Source organism: Larus michahellis, chromosome 13, assembly GCF_964199755.1.
Source record: "Larus michahellis chromosome 13, bLarMic1.1, whole genome shotgun sequence".
Lineage (NCBI taxonomy): Eukaryota > Metazoa > Chordata > Aves > Charadriiformes > Laridae > Larus > Larus michahellis.
The window spans coordinates 6,934,703-6,951,863 of record NC_133908.1 but is presented as its reverse complement, the minus strand read 5'-3'; the positions used below and the strand labels follow the sequence as shown (position 1 = coordinate 6,951,863).

The 17,161-nt window shown below is 47.7% G+C and overlaps 1 protein-coding gene across 24 annotated transcripts in view; it reads left to right on the top strand.

Annotated features, from left to right (window-relative positions):
• FBRSL1 (fibrosin like 1) overlaps window positions 1-17,161 on the top strand; it is a 544,864-nt gene that overhangs the window by 484,795 nt on the left and 42,908 nt on the right. For 23 of the 24 annotated variants that reach the window (XM_074606379.1, XM_074606373.1, XM_074606392.1 and 20 more), the window contains one exon: window positions 1,187-1,232. The exons of the other annotated variant lie outside the window; for it this stretch is intronic. In XM_074606379.1, coding sequence (XP_074462480.1) covers window positions 1,187-1,232 — 46 coding nt within the window. The remainder of the gene's footprint in view (window positions 1-1,186; window positions 1,233-17,161) is intronic. 24 annotated transcript variants of the gene reach the window in all.

The following is a 17,161-nucleotide window of genomic DNA, read 5'->3' as shown; positions in this document are numbered from 1 at the left end:
ACGTAACAATGTAATACAATTCATAGTGCTCTTTATCATGCAAATCCCCCAAGGCACCTTAGAATAAAATCAATAAAATCAAAAAGAAAATCAACGTAGTTTAGCCATGTGTTGAATTAATTCATTGTTTTTAAAGCAGAACCAGGGGAGAAAGGCTTTTTTCACTTCCAGTGTCTTCTGCTCGTCAGCTTTTTACTTCACCCCATTTTATTCGCGCAGCAGCCAGTGCCAAAGCGTTGATGATATTTTCAGCTATCTTGTAGATGGAAGTAACGTTGATCGTGCTCCCTGCTCCCAGACCAGCTTTGATTCTGTAGGGGCTACTTGCTATTTTATCAGATAGCGAGGAGGAAAAGCTTATGCTGAAATAGGTTGGCTGTTTGATATCAGTGGGGGAGGGAAGGAAGCCATCAAATTAACTCATAAAAGCTTTATTTACGATGAATGGACTTTTTTTTTCCCTGTCTGTCATTATCGTCTTGTCTGTAACCCAGTGACCCTGATTATCATGAAGCTGTTTACAAGGTTTAGGTTAATTGGATTTCTTTAACTATTTCCCAGAGCTGTGAGGAGCACAAATACACTGCCGTGGAGTTCAGACAGCATAGTGCAACCCAGTTTGCAAGGAGACAAGAGGAAGTCGTTTTATTTCATACTCAACTAAGTGCATAGCAGCATGTACCTGTCATTTGGCATAATATTTATTGTATAACACCCCCTTTCATACAGATGTGTGCAGTTGCAACTTGTGTTTCCAACACACAAACTACATTTTGCATGTTCAGCAAGAAATGAGCTTATTTTCAACGAGAGAGGCTTTGAAACGTTTTGGTTGGTGTTTTTGTTTTGTTTTGTTTTGTTTTCTTCAGCTTGATAGCTGTTTCACTGGTTTTGTTTTTATATGAAGAATCATGGATAAAATAGCTGTGCATTGCATGGCTGCCTAAATAAACGAGACAGGAGGATGTAGTTGGGTGAGATCAGGACAGTCCTTGTATACGCTTTGCTTTCATCTTCTTAGGATGCATGCTTATTCTTTAATGGCACAACATTGCACCCTCCAGGTGCAATGTGTAATTGCAGGTCTACAGATAACCGACTTGTTTTATGAGCTGTGTTTTTGTGAGCAAGCCTTCCTAAATTCTCCGTCAGTATTACTCACCCTCTTTTTCTCTTTCTTTTTCAGGCTTCTGTAGGCTCTGAGAAGCTGTTCTCCCCTGCAGCAAATAAAGGTAAGTGATCTGGAGAAACGCTTTCCTTAGCAAGAGATTTGAGTTGTGAATGTGTATTGTGCAAATAACAGGGCATCGGCTTTGCCAGCGCCTTTTTAATTTTTGTCATAAAGATCAGCTTTACAGGCTTGTGATGATTAAGTTAAAATTTAGAGCTGCGTTGTCTCAGTGTGGGGTGGGACTTCTTCCCTACCAGTCAGATTTGGAACAAATGTCTTAGGGAGAGGGATTACTGACAAAGGAGAAATCAGCCTTTACTGTAGGGGATATGCTTTTCCCTCTAATGCAATCAAATCCTCATTTCTTTTAAACAAAGCAGTATTTCAGTGTTATCTGTATTATCCTTACAAGGGCTTGCACATCCCTTTTCTGCCGGTGTGCTCAGAGCATTTGTGTCTGTGCGTCTCGGTTCTCCAAACGGTGGTGGAAGGCGCTCAGCGTGTTGCAGGCTTTCGGCTCGCAGCTCCCGCTATTGCTATTAATTGAGGGTTACCTGCGATACGCGCTGGGTGTTGCTAAGAGACTGCGCCGGTTCACATTCCCCTTGGGAGGTACAGTGACATATCTCGAAGTACAGCCATAAAACAGGGCTACTCGAGTTTCATGTGTTCCCAGGGATATTCTAACTGGGATGGATACTGGGCAAAAACCCTGAAGAAATAGCCTTGGAGGGCAAAGTGTGGTACGTGATGGAAGACTTTGTGCGAGGCATGGTTGCGCTTTATTCAGGAGGTTGGTGGTGTGGCTCTGAATGAATTGTCAGGACATGTGGCTGTTCCGCAGCATTCCCAGAAAGGAGCTACAGAATAAAATCAGTTCAGAGCAATAATGAATACTAGGGACGTGCAAATACCCCAAAGAGGGAAAATGAGGCCCATTTATAAAAAGTGATGAAATAACCTTCTTGAATTATTTCAAGAGGGCCAAGAAAGGAATAATTTGCAGTTGTGTAGGAGTAGGTGCTGGCCATAGAAAGGCACTTTGGTGGTTGTGTGCTCCATCACCTGGAGCCAGGCCCAGTTTATAGCTGGGCTCTTTAGCAGCGGTAAGTATTAGGAATTTTCCTTCTTTCCAAGCTTTGCAGATTTTCAATTCCAAATGCAGAAACTGATGACAAGCCCATTATGTTATTACATTTGCAGATATTTTTACAAAAGTATGCAGCTTTATCTGGGGGAAGGAGGGAAGTTTAAACAAATGGTGAAGAGCATTCTCTCAGCCTTGGCTCGCTGATAAGGCAAAGCAGATTGCCCATACGGCACTGCTTCAGCAAAACAAAAATCTTGCCATCCTGCATGAATGGATGGCACAGAGATCTGCTGGAGAGGCTTCTGTTGAAGCGTTAGCAGCTTTGTTGGCTCAACCTTGTGCCGAAGCCTGAGATCCCCCACCCCTTCCTATCACGGAGCAGCTCAGCAACATGAGTTTTCAAAATACCTCCCTATCAGGAAGTTAAATGTGTGACCGGCTGTGAATTCGCTGTCTTGAAGTCTCTGTTCAAGGCTGTTTATATCCCTGTAACTGTTCCTGTTTGGTTTACTGTGGGTGTAGACGTTGCCAGCTTTGGGAAGGTTTGGGTTTCAGATCCTGATTTTTGTCTTGGACTTCTCTTTTATCCTGGCCCTGTACCTGGTGGAGCTTTGCTGAATGGCATGGGCCGCGATGGCGGGCGAGCTCTGCCGGGGGCTGCCTCGGCATTTGGGACTTGCGGTGAGAGGTGAAAGAAATTTGCCTTGGCAAGATTTTGTGCAGAAACCCAAACAGCACTAAATTCTACCCCTCGCCCTGTTACCACTCCCGCGGCACAAGAGCCAGATTTGTCTCTGGCACATGCAAATGAACGCCGCTCCGACAGGACCGGGCTCCATGATGCCATATGGCCGGGAGAAAGTGACTTTCAAAGCGTTGTGCTGAAATTCCTTTTGTGAGATAAGGGCGTTGATTTAAGGCCCATGTTCTCCAGGGCTGGAGCCACGGTGGCTGTGCGGGGAGGGGATTAGCTCAACACGGTTTCCTGATGGGCACACGCACGGCGTGGCACGTGCTTGGCCTCTCCCATGGGCATTTGCACTGAGCCCTTCCTTTGTAAACACTTGCGGCCTTTTTGGAGAGATATTAACTAGCAAACCTGCAGCATCCACGCTACAGCCTTTATTGAAGGTAACCAGGCTTTTAAAACACAATAAAGGGGATTCATTGTCTGGTGCAACTCCCCCCGTTCCCACAAACTTTCCCTGGGGATGTGTTTGGCCCAGGATATTTGTTTTATGCCATCCTGGTTGATCAGCAGCTTAGCAATGCAATTAAGTATTAAGATAGACGGGTTTTGCTTATTTGAGGCTGGAACAGCTGTAAAACGTAACCTTTGACCGTATTTCACAGCTCCACAAAAGGCCTGAGGAGCAGCGTCTTTTGTCTGGGGCGCTCGGGGTGAGGTTTGTCTTCACCCCCTCCCTGCCGGGGCCGCGGCGGTGCTGGTGCTCCTCCTTTTGACACCAGTTCATCTGCAACAACAGATGCATGGCGGAGATGTCCACTTTGGGGACCGGTCGCTATTATGTGGCGGAGAGAGGTGTCCTGACCTGGGTGACCTCGGTAGTCACAGCTGTGAAATAGGCTGAATGGGGCACTTTGAGCTTCTAGGAGAAGAGGAGATTATATCCTCTGTGTAAGGAAATAATAATTAAAAATAAAAGCAGAGAGTCCCTGATCTGCTGTGCTGACAAGTCTTTGTTTTCTGACGCAGAAAAGCGTTTGTTTAGCCAACTTGTCGCTGCAGCACACAGTTACAAGGGCATTTGCTGCCGAGGGCCGGGTGTTACATCCTCCTGGTGAATAAATCGATAAACAAATAATAAAGGTCTGTTTGCCCTCTCATGCAGCTCCTTTCTCACAGGAATCCCCTAGCCAATCCTTTGCTTTCTCTGAAGGGCAAGTGCCGTGCGGGGCAGGGGAGGTGCAGGCGAAAGCCGGATCCATCCCTCCGTCCCCAAGCAGGGGCATGTGGCAGAGGGAGACACTGTGGCTGGTGCCACAGTGGAGGGCAGATGCCTCATTGGTCTGGGGAGGTGAGAGGGACATTCACCCCTGAGTCTCTGGAAGGACCTCTGTCTGCCTGCTGTGGTGGTATTTTTAAGTCAGGGGGCAGGGGGTGGGATGGTTTGTATTTTAAGGACCTGAGTGTTGCATTCCCGCTGTTGGCTCCCTCTTGCAGCTGCTTCCCTGGTGGGTCTGGCTGGAGGCGATTGAGCCTTCTCCCACCTCTCCTCGCCCCAGACCTGCTGTGTGCCGGGGAGAGCAGGAGAGGTGGTGCCTCTTCTACCACAATGACCTTGCAGCTGCGGCCCAGGAGACGTGCTTCAGTCCCCAGTGTTTGAACCCAGGGCCACTGGTGGGGTTAGAGTGAAATGGGTATCTTAAAGTAGGTGTTTCCCAAACGGCTTTAGCAATGGTCAAGGGTCCTGATGAGGAAGATCACCATCACGGAGTAAGTGCAGGCTGGGCAGCAGCTCAGGTGTCTCTGTTCGTAGCCCCGGGCGGAACGTGGGTGTGGAGGGGAAGATGAAAGAGGTGTCCAGGAGCTCCCAGGGCATCTGCCCAGACACCCATGGAGGAGCCAGACCTGCTCAGCCACGTCTGACCTGTGGCCCCAGGGGACACTGGGCAGCAGCGGGGGGACAAGGGATTTAAAGTTTGAAGCCAAGTACGTTGCACCTGTCTTTGGGTCAAAATCAAGCTGGACAGGGAGGGAGCAGTGTAATCCATCTGTCTGGCAACATGGAGCAACTGGCCAGGACCCAGCTCTGCCCCAGGCTGGTTGGGGGCTCATTGAACTCCGTGCCTCGATTTCCCACTCCTGCAAAACGAAGACTAATGCTTGTCAGCCAAGTGCACTGAGAGACTTAATTAATGAATGTTTATCAAGCGATTTATCAAGAGATCCTTTTAATGAGAGATTCCATGAACAGTGCAAGGCTTCATTTTCATGGCAATAATAAATGACAGTGAAAATAAGTCTTATCCTTCCCCCGCATATGCACCCCCCAGGAAAAAAAGATTGCTTACCCTCTGCTCTCACTTCTCCCTGGGTTTCTAGGCGGAGGGCTTTGAAGTGCTATCTTTCATCATGAACTGTACACATCCTCAAAGCTCTAAAGCTCACAGCCTGTGTCTTATCCCTCTGACAGGAGGGAGGCAAGCTTTCTCGGCGTGCAGGTCGTAATTGTCAGCCATGGGATGTGCCGCAGCCACCCGCCCCAGCGGGCTAATGCAGCTTATGGTTCTTTGAAGTTCCCTCCCTTTATTTTCTGTCCTCTTGACCACAAAACTGTGCCTTGGGCCAGCAAGAGAGATTTCTTGTTCAGAGACGACACTGAGCTCTGACAAGCACATCTGAACCAGAGAAGAACCCTTGTTCCTCTGAGATCACTGCTCCATAATGTTGTTGCCTTAAGGGGACTGTCTCTCCTTTTTCTCTCTGCTTCTTCTCTTCCTTTTTTTTTTTTTTTTAATTCAGCACTAAACTGTCACACTAAATCATTTTAAAAGCTGGAACTACAGAACCTCCAGTGTAGGACACACTGTTAAAGACTGATGGTTATTACTGTGCGATGGGGTGAGAGAGGCAAGGAGGGGCAGGGGCAGGATGGGAGGGCAGCAGGGCAGCTCTCCAGGAGGAACCTGCGAGTGCCCGGGGAAGCAGAAAACAACCTGAACGCAGCTGAGCTCAAAATAACATGCTTGGCGCAGGTTTGCAGCAGCACAGCTTGATGGTTGCTCAGCACCGACAGCGGAATCGAGAGCCCAGTGTCTCCTGCGCTCGCTGTGCTGCCTGCCTGCTTTGCCCTGCCTCTGGTCCTGGCCCCTGGCCCTCTCCTGTTGGCAGGGACAGAGACACCCTGTCTGGGCTGGGACAGCATCTCCTGGAACCACGTCCACCTCTCCTTCAGGGCCTCTACCTTACCGTGCTTGGGGGGTCCATCACGAGAAGGTCTGCATGGACACAGGGCACACAACTCTTACAGCCCCCGCTCAGGCAATTAGCCATGTTTTACATGAATGGAGGTCAGGAGCGATATAAATTTTTCCAGTTTCCTGCGTGGGGTCCACAGCGGGGTCTGAGATGCAGGAGAAGCAGAGATGCCTCCTGTCTCTTGATCTCAATTTTATCCCAAGGTTCTGGTTACATTTTGATGAGGTCTTGCGTGTGATTAGACCTGCACAGTCAGTGAACTTGAGGGGGATGAATCTTTGGACGAGAGTCTGCCGTAAATACAGGCCTGCAAAAACTTCCACAGCAGCATCTGTAATAATAAATAAGTAATGCACTTACTTAGATAGCAACCACATTGCTGTGATTTATACAGTGCTCAGGATGCTCTGCAGCTGCTCTACTCCCGGTGTTGCATCTCTTGTGATTTTATCACAATCTTACAATATTCTGTGTTTTTCACGAAACCCAGGCCCTCAGAGAACTGTACAAGAATGTAAGCTTTAATTTCATTTTTTAAGCAAGAATTTAGTCTTCCGGGCCACAGAGAAAAGCCTGTAATTTTGATTTTTCTGTGCTTCAAAGCCAGCAGGTAGTCAAAAATAAGCCCAAATACTTTGTTTTTAACCTCATTTTAAAGATGGTTTGTGATTTGTAACTGCTTGGGGGGTTGGCAATACTGGATGCGCCGAACTACTGCTAAATCCAGTGTGTGAGCCCATCCCAGCATCCTCTCTTTGAAAAGTTCTATCTAATTCTGTCACTGCCTGGATGAGCACATTAGCTTTCTTGCATATGCATATATATAATTACACAGTGGCTTGTGAAGGAGCCGGACTTTGATTTGCAAACAATGTGGGTAACCAAGATAATCACCCAAGTCACAGCCAGTTAGCCACATTTCAAAACAAAAGCAAACACAGAAATAGTGCAGTTAAGTGCAGCCTTTCAGTCTCCTTGCAGTTTTCTGATTTTGCAGGCTCTGGAAAGCTCTCGGCTTTCTCTGACTCCCCTGTTAGCTATGTTCTATGTATTTTATAGTAGTAGTTCAGGATATAACCATCCCTATCCGTAGCAGCTGCCTGTGAAAATATGATGGACAAGTCAGAGAGACCATTCACCTTAACTACACTGTCCGGTCAACTTCGTAAATCTCAGGCTGCAAAAGTGGATAATTTATTAACTTCAACACAAAATGAGTGATGTACGCTTCCCAAAGTTAGAGCTGCCTCGTGCACGCGGGCAGGTTTTGTGGTTTGCACAGCTATCTCTGGGTTTGCCTCCTTCGAGGGAGCCAGCATAGAGCTTTCTTTGTAGCTTCAGGCTGCAGCCAAGAGAGTTGAAAAGTTGAATTATAAACATTTCCAGGCCTTCTGGTTGGTATCTTGTGTTTTGTTTTGTTATTTTAAGGATGTGGGGTATGTTGCTGCATTCCTGTCAGTGGGATTAGAATGAATAGAAGCAATACTGTAGGAGATAAAATGTGTTTAATTATTTATTTGAGAATTACAGACTGAAATTGCTTTTTGATTTAAAGCATCCAAGTCATGGATATGTTTTTGGAGTAGAGAGAGGCATGCAGAAACATATATATGCACAATTACCTAGGGTAATGTAAGAAGTCTCTTTGCTCAACTGCCCTTCCTCCGCAGAATTTGTTCATTTCCTTAAAGATTTTAAATTTCAAATGTGGCTTTGTTAAGTATCACGGAAAGCTAACTGCATGCTGTGCCTTGCCCACCAAAACGTAAATAAAATAAATAAAGTCTTCGTTGTATAAATGTTATGAAGTGGGTGGTTTATTTTCTTTAATTATACTTTTTATTTAAAATAAACTATAAAAGCAAAATAATATATAACCCTGAATGGGCCAGCACAAACTCATAGTGATGGAGTAGGCACATTCTAGCTTTCCTCGGTTCATGTGAAAGTAGATAAAAGGACCATCAAACTGTAAATCAGAAAAAAAAAAGGAAAAATATAAAAGAAATTCCTTCCAAATGCTTAGACTTTTAAAAGATGTTTGAAAGATACCATCTTTTTACTCCTTGTTTATAGTTTGCTTATCTGTTTTCTTGAGCAGCAAAAGCCGAGCGGGCGAGTCTTGGTGCGGTTTCCCGCTGCTGTCCCCAGTTGCAGGATGCTGGTCCAGGTTGTAGCTCAGCACCAGAAGGATGCTGTAGGGCGCTGATGTTAAGAGCAGCAGTTGCAACCCCCACAAAGCTGTCGGGTCTTCTCGATTCTGCTTTTAAAATACCTCGGAGACATGTTTTATTCATGTAAGATTTCGTAAAGCTTCAATTTCGTAGAAAATTAAATGCTGGGTATAAAGCTGATGCCCTCTTCATAGGGACTAGCACTGCGGTGCAGGGCGAGGGGGGGGTGTCTGGACCCCCGGTGCAGGTCTGAGCACGCTGCGGCCACCATGTCCCCATTTAAATCAGGCTCACAGAGGACAGTCCTCTTTGTCTGCAGCCGCCCTTTTTTTGAAGCTCTCTGCTGCTCCTTTCCGTGCGGCTCTCCAGCCCATGCCCGGTGTTTCTGTTTCGGGGCAGCTGTTTGGCAGGTTGGGGATGGACGGCTGTCCTGGGCTGTGTAACAGCCCCTTAGGGACCCCCACGGACGGGGTAACCCCCACCCGGCGTGGGTCACCCGCATCAAACAGGGCAGCCAGCCGATGGACAAGTCATTTGCCAAGGCAGTCGGGGGGGGGGGGAAGCTGTATCCGACCCTAGGTCAGCTTGTGTTTCCTTCTGGGCGATCAATGGGAGTGATCAATGAGACCAGGGCGTGCTGTTTAATTGCAAATGGGTCTGGTTACTCTTTTGTGTGCAGCGCTGGTGGGGTCTGTAAGTCCCAGCTAGGCCCCCGCCTCCGGCAGCGGAGAGTTCAGGAAAAGAGGATGCTGGCAGCATCTTGCGGCTTCTCCCTCTCCTCTCCCTGTCCCCCAGGGACCAAGGCTTCCTCCCGGGACAGGGGCCTGCCTGATGAGCAGGACCCTGCTGTCCCCATCAGCCTGCGTGGCGAGCAGTAGTTCATGCTATGTTTCCGTATTTATTTATTTTTTTTTAATACTAGCTTAATTTGAAATCGCTGTTGTAAGTGATGTAGCTCTCTGGTCCTGTCCCCTGGGAGGGGGGAGGCCCGGTTTGGGGCTTGCTTTCAGCCCACTACGTTCCTGCCATTTTCTCCCTTAATTCTTGCACAAGCTGTGCACGCTTGCGCTCGCCACTTTGCCCACTTCCGTGCTTCGCTGCCCATCCTTCCTGCTAACAAGGGCTGAACACAGCTCCCCGTGGAGCCTTGTAATGTTGCTGCCGAGCTGCCAGGGACCCGCAGTGTGAGGCTTTCCCTCCATCTCCGCTGCTCCGTGCGCTCGGCCCCGCTCCCGGGTTCAGCTCAGCCCAGTAAAGCCATACTGACTCCATTGACTTCACCCGAGTTATTTGGGTTTGCACTGATGTACAAGAGAGCAGGACTTGGCGTAGCGTTTGTGTTTGCCTGTCTGTGTTTCTGAAAAGGATACTTGTTCTAGTTTGTTGGGTTTTTCTCCAAACAGTAAATATTTTCTCGTAAATCGCTGGGACAGAAAAGTGACTGCAGTGCTTTTAGTTCATTTATTTGCTTTAAATTGATGGCAAAGTCTTACAGGAGGTAATAGGAAATTAAAAGCTTTCTATATTTTTTCTTTAACCGTCCTGCAAAATTTATTGCAGAATTATATGCTCGCTATGGGATTCTGTCGGACAGTTCAAAAAGCCTGTGGAAAGGTTCTCGTTTGCCATTAAATTTTAAAAGTTATTGAAGTAATTTTTATGGAACCCTATTAAATTTCTGAAGAAACATACTGGTTTCATCACTAATAAATTCTTTAAGGTTTGTCCATAAGGGAATAGTCAGACTTCCAGATCTCTCTCCTAGGAAATAGACGTTAACTTTTTGCCGTGTTGGAGATAATATTCTTAAAAGGTATCAGGAAAGCCAGGAAAGCTTGATTGCACCCAAGTACATCTTCTATCTAGCACTGTGAGATGGTGAATTCTTTGCCAGTCAGCCCACTGGAGTTGGGGTGGAGATTTTAGAAGGAAGGAGGGCTTTTTTTAAAGATGAGGAAGAAGCAGATTGCGGATGACTCTATAGAGATAAATCCTGGTGCAGGGTTAAACTGAGACCCCAGGACCTGGTTCTGAGCACCATCATGTTTGGGAGAGATGCAGCCTTGGAAAAACGGGAGGATGCAGCCTGGAAGTCCCCGTTTCTCAGGCAGTGCCTGGTGCTTTCAAAGTAGTATAAAATAACGTGTTCACTGTGCTTTTCCACTGCATCCAGCAAAGCACAGGGAGACTTCCTCCCAGGGAAGGGAAAGTATCAAGCTGGCTTTGTGCTTAACTTAGCGCTCACAAGCGCCTTTCGTATGCGAGCGCAGAGCCACCTGATGAAAAGTGAATGGGCTAGGAGGGAAATAAAATTGTGTAATTGCCAGTTTCCTTCAGTTCCGCTCCCTCTCCCGTTTTGCATAAAGGAGGCTATTTAAGTCTCAGCTGGAGTGAGGTTTGGTAATAAGCAGACGTCTGTGAACCTGCATCTGCTGCTGGTGTCTGCTTAGTTTGTTCTATATTTCCCTATTTATTGATGATCCAGTTTTGAGAGAGATCTGTCTCCTGAACGCTCCCTGTCTGTGGCGTGAAACCCATGGAAGAAGAGTTAGTCCCTTCACGCCCACGAGTCCTTGTCCTTGTGACATTTTGGGAAGCATAGGACCAGGCAGCGTCGCCAAAGATCACGTCGGAGTTTGTAAACCCACCTCAAACTGCATCGACTCGTGAATGTTAAACTACAAAAGCAAAGCCAGAGCCTGCTCCCTGGGAAGCTCTCCACAAAGCAGAGTGGCAGAAAAGGGCCAGCCTTGTTGGATGAAGCAGCTAACATTTTAATTTTCTCAGTACTATGTGATCTGGCGTCCAAACAGCTAAGCTGTCCCCAGCCAGTTGCTTTCCTACGTGGCTGGCCTTCTCTGGGCACAGTGAGAGGCGCTCGCAGTGCAAGCTCTGCAGAGACAACCTGATTTAATACAGGCTTAATGGCTGGGGGAAGAAATTTACAGTGTGAGCACTGAATGTTTATGCAATAATGAATATTGTCATTATTTTTATTATTGAAAGGGTCTTTAAAACTCAGCTAGAAACCTGAAACCAACAACTAGAATATGTCCATTACATTCTGTACCGATCGATTTAATAACCAAAGTGGAGCAGATTACTTTATACCTTTCATTGGATCAACGAATAAATTCTCTGAGCATAATGAACCTTTTCACCTGAAATATTTTAGCATTACAGGCCAGTCTCTGGACCCTTCATGTCATTCCAGCAGTACGCGCTGTAAAGCAGCCTTAAGCAGATGTCCGAGGAGTCCCCGCTGAGAGTGGCAGTGTCGTCAGCCAAGCTCAGTCCTGAGGCCAGGGCAGAGAAGGGCCTGGCTCCAGTGGCCATGAGCAGCAGAGCACCCCTTTGCAAGCCCTGGAGGTGGGACTAATTCAGAGGTGCTCTAAAGATACTCCAAATGGTGGCGTGAGCTGTACCAGGGGCTTGGATGCCCCTGAGAGCCTGTGTCAGTCATCTCTGGGCTGGTCCAGAGATGCCCGGGCTACACCACTTGCTGTCTCCACCATTGTGTTAAACTAAGAATAAGCCAGCATGGCTACATCCAGACCTGGATTTTGAAAATATTGCCACAGAAGCTCTCCTTTCCTCCCATCCCTTCCCCTCTCCTCCCAGCAGTTGAAGAGGACTGGGTCCAGGTTTTTGGCTCAGACCTGTGCTTGATGCATACATTTCCTCCACCAAATGGGCACAACCATAAACCTCTTTCTGCATCATTTCCTGCAGGCCTGTACTAAACATGCCACCCAGGTGTCCCCGTGCAAAGCCACGTCTTGCTGAGTCTGCTTCTGTTGCTGCTGGCAGGCTTGCCTTCGTGTGCTCGCAGCAGGGCTCCCATCACAGCGTGTTAATTTTAAACAAACAAAGAGTACGTTTTGATTTGGGAGGGTCTTTCCCATCAGGTCGTATCAGAGTTTCTCTTAAAAGGAAAGGCTGGGTTTTGTTTTGTTTTATTTTCCCTTTTTCCCTCTTTTAATATGATCCCTGCAATTTTGTTTTCACTGAAATATTGACTGGCAGCATTGCAAATTGCCTGCATGCAGACAGGGGCTTGCCAGCACTTTCTTACTCAGCTAGCCGTCAAGGTTGTGGATTCCACCACAAGCAGTGCCAGGAAAGCTGTTGATCAAAAATATTCCTAACATCTGTGAGTCCTCTCCATCCAAATGAGATGTAGTTACATTCTCCTTTTCCCTACGCTCCTTCCAAAGTGTTGCTTCAGACGCCTAGAAAGCCCTGGTTGCAAATCATAAGCCAATCTCTGTTTGATTTGCAGCTCCATTTCCAACTCTGTCGAAATCCAGTATAAACTCCCAAGTGCCCTTCCCCCGGTCATAATAGGTGAAAAATGTCAGCCTCCAAAGGCAGCGCAGACAGGGTGCGATTCTTTGCCCCGTAACTCATTTGATCCAGATGCCGTCCCGTGCTGTCTGTAGCCGCTGTGGTCACAAGCCAACAAGGAGGGTGTTGTGAGTGTGGCGGCGGGAGGACGGGGCTGGGAGCAGGGTCCCCGCATGCCTGAAGCCTCGCACACGCACACGTGTGTGCACACACACGCTGTTCTGCCAGCTCCAGGAGGGGACGGGGGGAAAAGCCTGATTTCCCTTCCACCCTCTTCCTACCACCACCACCAATTCGCAAGCCAACTATTAAATAATTAACGTGCCCAGTGGGGCAGGAGGAATCAAAAGCTGTTGTGTTCCCAAGTTTTCTCTGGCTCCGAAAGGCACGGCTCGCTGTGTATTCTGGCACCTCGGAGCGGGTTTTCCTCCCTCCTTCGCCTCCCCCTTATTATCCCGTATGTGTGCTGGAGAGGGAAGTGGCGTTCCCAGCCCAGCGGGGGATGACTGTTATTTCAGACTAGCAACAGGGGAAAAGGAACAGCCTGTTGCCTGATTGATGTTTGTTTTTTGTGGACGGACACCAAAGGTTCATTAGAGACGGAAGGCTGGGGAGGAGGGGGGCGGCGGCGGGGGAGACGCTCGCTCTTAAGGAACTATTGTACCCCTGCGCGCTAACCTGGCTCTGCACTTTCTTTGACTTCTGTGAATGTCTCAGCTGTACCGTTTTGGCCCTGGCAACTTTAGGAAAATATACACGCCACAGAGGTTTCAGTGAAAGCTCTGCGACGAGGGTGTTAGGGGAAAAAGGAAGGGGAGGAGAGAACAATGCAGTAGGTTTTGCTGTAATTAATTTCAAATGTGCTGCTCATCTGTTCTCCTTGGGTTTCAAAGGGAAAGAGGGAAGCTTGCAGGGCTTTTCCTACCACATCTGCATTTTTCCAGAGGTGGGGATGGAAAGGCATCTTTCCTTCCATCTGTGGGTTTGACCAGCCTGGCGACGTGGATGCCGAGTGCAGCACAAAGGGGTGGTGAAAATGCCGTGCTGTCGGAGGTGGAAGAGAGGGGGAGAGCAGGGAAGGTGCGGAGGAGCTTCTCTTCTTACCACCTTGGGTAGATGAAGCTAGAGAGACCGAGGAGGGAGGTTGGTATTGGTCAAAGCAGATTTCTCTGCAAAGAGTTGATAGAGCACATTTATTTAAATAATATATGTTGTTATTTGCTACTGTCGTTGGTCCTGAAAAGCTTCCAGGTTATGGTGCAGGTGAACTGTGTGGTTACAAGGCTTTTAAAGATTTGGGTCAAACTCTCACTTAATCTCCTGCTGACTTGGAGCCTTTGAAAAATCTCCCTTTGTATAGTTGTGTCAGGAACCAATAAGTTAATACTAAACCTTTGGTATTGTGGCATCTTCAGTAGAAACGGTTCCTTCTGGTTGCCATTTCTCAGATCTCATCTGTTGGACTGTGCTGTGTGACACGTAAAACAGGGGCTTGGCATCTGCCGTAGGGCATTGTCCTTGTGGCCTTTGCCTTCAGGTCTGTATACAGTTGAAGTCGTACGATCGCAGCAGTAAAGAGACATGAAATGGGCCTGTTAGATTATTGACTTTACTCCCTCAACAAGATATCTGGATGCTAATTTGATAGCCCTATGAATCTTAGCCAGAAAAATCAGTAAAACTACCCTAAACTACTGTTAGTGCTTTAACAGCTCTATTTTCAAATTGCTCTTTGCTTAGAAGCTTGCACTGAACCCTGGAGCTGGTGGATAACGACCTCTTGTTTAAACACGTGGCTACTTTATGATCCTTAGCTCTTAGAAAAACCAACCTCAGTATCGGGTGGTGAATATTTCTGAAGTTTGGCCATAGGGAAAACGTTTCTACAGGGTGATTGAAGAAAGTGTTCTCTTTTCTGGTCAGAAACTAATTCAGTGCAGCCACAACATGCTGAATACCCCAAAGGTACTTGAGGTGGGCGCTTGTTTGTGATACGGTCCTTCTCCAGGACGCCAGTGCTGGTATGTGACTCACAGAGCTTGACCATATAGTGATAAATGTTTCTGTGGTTCTTGGGAAGGGATGTAAATACTGCAGTGGTGTTTCAGACTGTGTAAAGGCGTATGCCAGTTTTTGTAGGCTTACAAACTAAATAGACTTTCTGGCACTGCTGTGGGACTGGCTGCTGAAGAACTGTTCAGTGGTAGCATGTCACCAAACATACAGGCAGACATCACCATCTTATGCGCGGGGAGAGGTGGGCACGTGCATCTTGAAATGACTTCACTGCAGGTTGTGAGCAGGCTAAATTGATACGGAGAAAGAAAGAGATGAGTAAAAAGCCTGGAGCTCCAGAATGTGGCCTATCTGTAGAAGACTGCAGGGACTTCAGACCTTTTTCTCTATAAATTACTTGTGGAGGAAAAGGAAGTAACATGGAGAATATTCAAGCCCACTGCCACCCCCTCCTCGTGGAGAGAAACCCGTCCAAGAAAGAAGGGAGATCTGAGTCAAGTCCAGGTTTAATTTCCTGGTCCTCCTCCATAGGAAGAAATATCCCTTCCTTTTAACTCTTGAACAAACAACTGCATTGGCCACATCACAGCAGAGCGTCCCTTAGATCCCATCGAGATGAGCCTGGATTCCAGCATTTGCTCTCAGCCATGGATGTTTCTGTACCTCGTGCTTGCCAACTAATACAGAAAAGGAGCAGTGCCTGAGGTCTTTGCAGAAAGCGCATCTATTCCTCTGCCTCCTTTGCTCATCGCTGGATGGAGACCATATCCTAATTCCCTGCACACAGGGAGCAGCCGTAGCAGCACTTTGGAGCGCGGCAGGGGTGCTTTGAGTTCTCACTCTTGAGCTTTGGCCATGCCTTTCCAGCTTGTCACCTCTCTCTTCCTCACTTTTGACAATAAGGGGGGCAGAAAGGCAGACGGCATCGGTGGAGAGGGGTGGTGGGGAGGGAGCTGCGGTCCCGCAGCTGCAGTTTTTCCCTGCCTTCCAGGAGAGCTGCTGTCTCGTAGTGCTGCTGTCTCATAGTGCTGCTGTCTCGTAGTGCTGCTCAGCAAACCCAGCTTTGGCCAACCGTGCCCTGGGGGCCCTTTCCTAGTTACACTCTTTACATGTCAATTACAAGGCAAGAGATTAAGGTACATCGTTAGCCTCAGTATATTGTGATGTTTCTCTCAGAGACTGAGGATCAGAAAATCGTTCTAGGGGAGGGTTTTGTTAAAGACTAAAAGCAAAGCCCCAGGGATGGTTTCGTGGGTCCGACTTTTTGATCTAGCACAAAACTTTGTTCAAACATTGGATGGTTTCTCTATGTGCTCTGTATGTGGGAGAACAGAGGCTTCTGCTGGTTTTGTAAAGCGGAAGATGGGCTCGCCCCTAGCCTGACGCCGCATTCATAAAATCCCCGGTAAAGCAGGCAGAGCCACCCCACTCCTCAGCATCCCGGGAGGCGGAGGGTGCAGCTGCACGGAGGCCCTTTATTCTCTCCGGTGCTGGGGCGCCGAGGGAGCCGCCGAAGCAGCAGATGTGCCTCCTGCCCGAACGACTCCCGCGGGTGCTTAATAAAACCACGGGAATCAGAATTTTGTTCTCTCTTTATTAGTTACAAATGATTTTTCCCTCCTTTAAAGGATTCCCACCACCTGTTCCAGTCAGCCAGCAAGGTTTGATTTAAAAGCCTGTCTTGCTCTTAAAAAGGGAGAGGGCAGTGCAGGAGCCTTGAACCGCTGAGTTTGCCTTTGGAGATTCACAAGGGAAGAGCAGGAACAGGGAATGCTGTAGGGAGGTATTAAATGAAGCCCTTTTATTTCTCTCCTTGTAGAGCATAAAAATGCCCAAGGCATGAATACTCTGTTCAGATTACTCTTGAACATTTAAATGTCTGTTCTGGTAATTTATAAAATGAAGGGGTGGGAAATGCCTTACACAAGGAAGAAAAGGGAGACCTTTACCGGCATCCACCGCTGGTAACGGGGGAGTTGTTCTGTGCTGCTGTGGGAAGATGGGGAGAAGGTGGATTTATCTCGTGGATGCAGCAAAGCTTTAGTCCCTGGAGATGTGGTGTGGCATCGGAGAGGCCAACTGCTCCCTCGCTGCCTTTTTCTTCCTTTCATGATGGGGAATATCCTGGCTTCCTTCATGCCACTCTTGGTGTTTGGTCTTAGAAGAGGCCAGGATTTTTCAGAAATGGGGGACACCTAGTGTAAAGGAAACCTGGCTTCAGTTTTAATGGGTTAGTGGGAAGAAACGTACTCATTCAGAGCAGCTACTGCGAGCTCCGCAGCGTGATGGCTCTGGGGAGCGCAGGGGCTGTGGGAGCAGCCCAGCTCGGAGCCAGCCTGCCTGCGAAACAAAGGGCTGGAGAGAAGTTTTTTAAAAATGCAGAAACACCTACTGTCTGCAAGGGGTTACTCTATAATTTT